Source organism: Arachis ipaensis, chromosome B3, assembly GCF_059453495.1.
Source record: "Arachis ipaensis isolate K30076 ecotype BB chromosome B3, ASM5945349v1, whole genome shotgun sequence".
NCBI classification, from domain to species: domain Eukaryota; kingdom Viridiplantae; phylum Streptophyta; class Magnoliopsida; order Fabales; family Fabaceae; genus Arachis; species Arachis ipaensis.
Genome location: NC_142438.1, coordinates 26889400 through 26897322, shown reverse-complemented (window position 1 = coordinate 26897322; position 7923 = coordinate 26889400). Strand labels below are relative to the sequence as shown.

At 26.2% G+C, this 7923-nt stretch overlaps 1 protein-coding gene across 1 annotated transcript; it reads left to right on the top strand.

Moving 5' to 3' along the window:
- The first annotated feature begins 2723 nt into the window (after window positions 1-2723).
- LOC107630145 (thiamine thiazole synthase, chloroplastic) lies at window positions 2724-6223 on the top strand. The gene is made up of 3 exons (XM_016333204.2): window positions 2724-3213; window positions 4588-5076; window positions 5894-6223. Exons 1-3 carry the CDS (start codon window positions 2797-2799, stop codon window positions 6050-6052), a joined length of 1065 nt encoding a protein of 354 aa, XP_016188690.1. The 5' UTR covers window positions 2724-2796; the 3' UTR covers window positions 6053-6223.
- Window positions 6224-7923: the final 1700 nt, after the last annotated feature.

Sequence of the window (7923 nt, the reverse complement as noted above, 5' to 3'; positions counted from 1 at the left end):
GAATTGCATTAGATAATAGTAACATGACAAACTAAGATGGCTCTAAATAAAGTGGGGGAATTATCTCATAGACATATATGGTGATTGGTGACAAAAGATGAATTTTTCTGGTGGCAGCATATCTTCAAAAGCTTACAAAAGATGGTAAATTGTGAAAGCCAAGAGCGTGCTGCATTTGTGAGGTTGATGGCAAAAGGAGACTCAAATGAAAATTTGAAGTTTTGATTTTTGAACATTAAATGTGTATTTGAATTGGTAATTTTGAATGAAAGTGATTTTATATAATTAATTAATTTTGAATAGCAGTAAGTTTATGTTAATATAATTTATATTTGGTAATTTTATATTAAAATTAATTTTAATAAAATAAATATTATTTAAATAATATTAATTAAAATTATTTTTAGATAAATAATTATTAAAAAAATAATAATAAATTATAATATTATTTTTATTATATTTAATTTTTTAATATTTTTTAGTATTTTTTTTAGTATTTTTAGTACTTTTTTAGTTTGTTGCAATTTTTTATTGTTATTATTATTTATAATTTTTTGTTTAATTTATTTTATCTAATAAAATTAATAAATTATATTATAAAAAATAATAATAATTTAATACACAAAAATTATAATTATAAAAATGTATAATATGAAATTAAACAAAAATTAACAAAAAAATAAAAATAATAAAAAAAATTCATATAAAAAATAATAAAAATTATATAAATAAAATAATAACATATATAAAAAATAAGATTGATAAAAGAAAATTAAAATTTAGAATTAATGACTGGAATGTTGATTTAGTAAACACAAAAATTAAAATATTTTGCTTTCTGTAAATGCGAATTTGAAAATCAAATCCCATCTTCGTTCGTAACGGAGAAAAAAAAGGCATCCCAATCAAAACTAAGTACACCATGACTATGAACTAAATCCTCCTTATATTAGTGCATGCATGACACTTGTTAGATTTATCAGATAAAAATTTCTAGAATAGTCTGCTTCACTTATAAGCCAAAATTGGCGAAGTAGAAGCACGCGCCGATAAGTAAAACTGAGTGCTATACTCTATATGTGTTTTTTTTTTTTAATTAATAAAAAATTGGTTAAAATAAGTAATTAACAATTGAGAAATATTAATAATAAGAATAAGATAATAATAAAGATAATAATAATAAATAATAGTAAATTTTATTTTTTAAAAAAAATTTATGAGAGCATAACATTTCACCTTAAGGAGTCTGGGTGAAAAATCTATTTTAATTCAATAATAATAATAATAATAATAATAATAATAATAATAATAATAATAATAATAATAATAAATACTTGTCATAATTGTATCATAAAATAATAAATGATCAATATTTTTTTCCTTATATTTAAGTCAGCTAATTTCTCATTTTTTAAACTAAAACTACTAATTTTCTAGCATTTTGTATCTATAAAAACCTATAAATTTGATGATTATTGTATTTATTTTTATTTTTGACGTATATCTTATATTATTGTTTCTAATAATTCTTTTTATAAATTAGTAGGTAAATTTTATATTTTTAATATAATTATAGATTTATTGAGTTAAGAAAAAGAATTTCAGTTGTTGAATTAAAATATGAAACTAAAAATTGAAAAATATGAAAAAGATGAATACTATAAAAATGGTTACTTAAAAAAAATACAACACTTCACTAAAAAAAACTCGAAGAAAAAACTTAGGGATTTCAAGCATTTAATAATTCTTCTAAGAATTCAATTTTGCAAGAAAGGTACATGCATTCTACATTTATGAGTTTGACTCCACCTTTTTTTTTTCACTCCAGAAGTATTTTTGGTACACAATAAAAACAAATTTAAATAAATCAGAATTTTTTTTAAATAAAAAAATTATTTTTCAAAACTTTAATTTTTAATTTTAATTTTTTAAATATAATTTTTTTATTTAAAGTAAGTTTTCTGTACTTCCAACTAACTCTTTAATTTTTATAGAATTTCGAATTTTACTTCAAATTCTACAAAAATAACTAACTCAAATTTTTAAGCTTCATAATAAACAATGATAACTATTATCATTATTTCCAAATTTCAGAGTACACAAAAATAAATTATATTTTTTATTGAAAAATAATTTCTTGTTAAATATTATTTTGTTAAATAATATTTTTTATATAATAATTTTTTTATTATATATATAAAATTATATAATATTAAAATTTTATTTTACGTTGATTAATTACTTCTGAACTAAATATATAATATTAAATAAATATATAATTTTAGATATTATATTAAATAAAATAATTTTAAATTATTATTTTTTTAGTATTATTAATTTTACTCTTTTTAAATAATTTTTAAATAAAATATATTTTTTATTTCTTAAATTTATCAAAAATTTAAAAAAAATTTAAATTTTTTTATTTAATTTTATTCTAAAATATTTTATTTACATAAAAATATTTATCTTTTACAATTAATTTTTTAAAAAAATTAAATTCAATTCAATAATAATTTTACAAAAATAATTTTTAATATAAATATTTTTTTATTATCAAATATTATTATTAAATTGATTTAAAAATTTAACCATTAGTAATATATTTAATATAAATAAAAAAAATTTAAAATAAAATAAAACTAAAAATTTTTTAAAATTTTTGACTCGGAATATTTTTCTCCACCAATTTTGTCCCAATCCCAAGTCTCCATCCATAAATATCGGCATCAACACCCACCAGAACCCACAACACATCAAAAACTTCACTGAACACACTCCAAAATCCAACCAACCATGGCTTCCACCACCATCTCCTCTCCCTCCTTCACCAAAACCGCAAGCCCTTCTTCTCTCCTCTCCCATAACACCGTGTTCCGCCTGAACCCCCAACAACATGCACGCAAAAACTTCAACCTCTCCCTCCGCGCATCCATGTCAGCATCATCACCATCACAACCACCGTACGATCTCCAGTCCTTCAAGTTCGAGCCAATCAGGGAGTCGATCGTGTCACGGGAGATGACCCGCAGGTACATGACAGACATGGTGACGCACGCCGACACCGACGTTGTGATCGTGGGTGCCGGTTCTGCCGGGCTGTCGTGCGCCTACGAGCTCAGCAAGAACCCGTCAATCAACATAGCCATCATTGAACAGTCTGTCAGTCCCGGTGGTGGCGCTTGGCTCGGTGGCCAACTTTTCTCTGCCATGGTAAACCTTTTCATTTATGTATATCAATACACAATATTTAATGTTTATTGCCTATTCCGGAGAGCAGCAAGAATTTGTGGCCGGATTCTTGCAACAATTTCTCTTATATGTACATGCATGTTTTAGCAAGAAAATTAACTGTGAAAGCTTTTAAATTTTTCATAAGTTTAATATATAAGAAAATTTTATTATCAAAATTAGGAAGACCCAAAAAAAGGAGCCATACTAAAAATCAAAAGTGGTGATTTGTACTAAAAATATAAGTTCGGGGTAGATGTATGTGTCGCCGGCCCTGAAAATTGAAGAACAAAAATGTTAATTGTATATTAAAATTAATCGTTATATTTGAATTAATTTTTGTATTGATATATAATTTAATTTATTTTTAATATATATTTTATATTTAATATATATTTTATATTACTAATTGAAAATTAATTTTAATAATTTATTGTAATATACACCTAATATGGGTTGATTTAAAAAAATGATTGAAGCATGTTAAGATGGGTTCTCTGTTGAGGACTTTATTATGTCCGATGTTCTGAAGAGGATGAAAGATCTAATACATAGACAGACTGTTCCCCCTGTTCTAGTTTTTAGTGCCAAATATTAATTTATTCATAATCAGGAAAGAAAACATATTATTATTATTATTATTATTATTATTATTATTATTATTATTATTATTATTATGTGTTGTGTTACTATTTTGTTCTGGCAAATATTTCAAAAAAGAAAAAAATAAAGAATATATTGTTATGTGAAAATTTACTTTTATTAAATATAAAAAAAGTAAAATAAAACATTCAAACTAAATTTTAAATTTGAGCTATTTAAAATAACTATATTAAGAAACGAAAATAAATTAAAATTATACACCCCAACAATATCAAATATATTCATACTATCACGTAAATAAATTGCAATGAAGTGTCAATTCAACGTGATTGCGCACCATGATTTCTCATTTTCCAGTAATTCTATTGGCTGACAATTTGGGGAAAAAATGTTCTTATACTATGCTTGATGCTAAAAAAATTTCTTATACTAATATATTGTCAATAATCAATAATACAGAGAAAGGATGTCATGTTATGTTAATCCGGATTGATCATTTTATTAATGCTTTAAAACACTCTTTGTTTAATATAATTTCTAAAACATTCAATAGTATATTATCACATTTTGTTGCAGGTAGCAGGGGTGGAGCCTCATGTAGTAAAAAGGGACAATGGCTCCTCCCAAATTTCAAAATTTTTTTTATTTTAAATTTTAGTTTAGTCCTCTTAAAAATTTTATTTTATTCTTTTTCTATTACAAAATTAATTTTTGATCCTTCCCTAAAATTTAACATAGCTTCGCCCCTGGCAGGTAGTGCGTAAGCCGGCACATCTGTTCCTAGACGAGCTCGGCATTGAGTACGACGAGCAAGAGAACTACGTGGTGATCAAGCATGCAGCGTTGTTCACTTCAACCATCATGAGCAAGCTCCTCGCCCGCCCCAACGTGAAGCTATTCAACGCTGTGGCGGCCGAGGACTTGATAGTAAAGAACAACAGGGTTGGTGGTGTTGTGACAAACTGGGCCTTGGTGTCAATGAACCATGACACACAGTCATGCATGGACCCAAATGTGATGGAGGCTAAGGTTGTGGTTAGTTCATGTGGGCATGATGGGCCGTTTGGGGCCACAGGGGTTAAGAGACTCAAGAGCATTGGGATGATTGATAGTGTTCCTGGGATGAAGGCACTTGATATGAATGCTGCTGAGGATGCTATTGTCAAACTCACTCGGGAGATTGTTCCTGGAATGATTGTTACTGGCATGGAAGTTGCTGAGATTGATGGTGCCCCTAGAATGGTAAATAAATTTTTTAAATCTTTTGATTTGTCATCCAATTCTGTTACCAAGTTTTTTTTTTAACAGAGGAAGAATTTTAAATTTTTTAAGTTTTTAACATTTTTTTAATGCATTAAAAACTTCAATTTTTTTTTTAGTTTTGGATTGCAAACCTTTTACTTTTTCTTTTGGACACTCGCTAGCAAAATTTTTGTCCTCAAACTAAATCACATTTAAAAGTTTTGGACTTTGGATCTTAATTAATTTGGACCGAATATACTCAAAAGTTTGGAAAGAAATGATTTTCCTAATGAGACAACTCTCTTTATTTTGAGTTGGACCGTGTCATAAGATCATATCTATTTGTGTGCATGATGACATCTTTCTTGTACATTATCAATTTTCCTTTTGGTGCTTTTGTTTGTATATAATTGTTTTTTCTTTAACTTTTTCGTAGAAAAAACTTTTAATCGCATATCTAATTAAGGTTGTTACTGTATATCCAATGGAATAGCAGACAAAACCCAACAAAATAAAAAAGACTTGTGTAGTATCGCTACAATGCTAGTCTTACACGGTGAAATCATTTTGAAATAAATAACATTAGAATATATTTAAGATATTATATATCAATACAGAATTTAGATATATCTCGAATTAATTTTATGTTTATTTAATTTAATATTATTTTGATTTTATTATGATTAAATTTTTATTTTGACCTATAAACAAACACGTTTTGTCATATATTTTTATATGGATAATAATATCATCTATCTAAATATAAAGTTTATTAATGAGTTATTATTATTAACAACTTTAATAAATAATAATGCAGGGTCCAACATTTGGGGCAATGATGATATCTGGGCAGAAGGCAGCACATCTGGCTTTGAGAGCACTGGGACTCCCAAATGCTATGGACTACGCTGGAAACATCTCCCACCCTGAGCTTGTCCTTGCTGCTGCACAATCTCCTCATGTTGTTGATGCTTAAAATCAATATTCCATTAAGTTGGAATTCACCCGAAATAAGAAAAACAATTTAAAATTATAATAATAAATCTCTGTTTAGCTGTGTTAGTAAGTAATGTATGGTGGTAGATTGTGGGTTGGTTTATGTGAGACTCTTATAAAGTTTGTTAATGACATGAATATGTGTTGCCTACATTGCTGCCTTTGTCTAATGTTTTTAGTGCTTTAAAAATTTTCTTTTGCAATCTGATCCAAAATGAAAAAAAAAAAAAGTACAAGTTAAACTCTTAATTTATGTAAAACTATTCAAAATGTCCTTTTAAAGAGGTTTAAATATTATTTCTTCTCTCTGTATGCATTGTGAACAACTAAACTATTATATTAAGGGATGGGACTATCCAAATTCAATATTTAATTAGGCATTAAGAAAATCAGATACTCGTTCCGTGCTTTTGGCTATTTGCTTAGTCAGCTTTTAATGGTATTGACTATTGACATATGGCGAGTTTTTGCCTACACCTCACACAATGAGATTCATCATTAGTCTCATACTTTCTGCTTTCGTGTCGCTTAGAGAGTGTTATGCGTGGCTAATTTTTTGTTGCGTGTCAGGAAATGACACAACAGGTAACCATGTATCGAGAGAACAGGTTTTTTGGGAAATTCTTAAAAGTTTGACAAGATTGGGAGGAGCCGCTCTACTGTACAAATTTAAATTGATTCAGATATACAGATATTTTCATTTTGTTGAATTGCTTTGTGACATGTGGACTTCTTATCTCTTTTAAGGGAGTAGCTTGGCAGATTATATGTCTGAGGGAGCCGCACAAACAGCCGAACTATTAATAAATTTTGGGTAATTATTGATGGGCTTTTTTTTTAGAGAATTGCTTCTATTTTTAGAGCTTTCTATTATATTATTGTTATATTATATAAAAGGTCCATAGAAGTATATTAGACTATTAGTTTACTAGAATAGTATCAAATAGAAATTAATATTAATAGTATTATCGAACTGGTGGATATAGAACTGAATGATCGTAAATTTATGTGGTTCAAGGGGTTAATCATGTAGTCAAATTAATAAAATATTGGTGAATTTGATTTTATTGTTATCATTTGGAGCACTTGGTTGAAAAGAAATCACAGAATTTTCAAAAATAAAGTATTGTAGGAGTAGTTAACAAATCGATTAAGAGTTACAAATAGTAGAGTGATATTTAATCTTTTGGGTTGTTAATGACTTTTATCAAAGATGATTAGAAATTAGTTTATTTTATCTGTTTAGTATTTTTTGTGGAGACGTTGATGCTCCACCTTGTTGTGTTGAGCTTTTTATTTAAAAAAAATATATATATTAAACCACCATAATAAAAAAAATCAATATTAAACTAAAGAATTAACGTATGTAATCCTATTTCCCAACAAAAAATAAAGCATTCCAACATTAACTACATATAAATATTAATACGGTGGGAGGAAAATAATAATAATAATAATAATAATAATAATAAATTAATAATAATAATAATAATAATAATAATAATAGTCAACCATATTTAACTAGAGATTTTGTACTTATGTTCACACCAAATGTAAACTACATTTGTCAATTATCATAAATTCATATTTATAGAATCAAAGTATATTGAAAAACGTTAAAACATAATAATGAATATAGTTATAACGTATTATAAAAAATTTAACGATTAAGTTTATTTTAATAAACATATGATTGCTTCTTATAAAATAAAAGTCCCCCTGTGGAGACAATAGTTTATTTGTACAATATGTATAATTACAAAATGAACATCTCCCATACTATCTAGAATAATCATCCGAGTACTAGGGATAATAAACATCTTCCCAAAAGCTTAAACTGATTTTTGGATT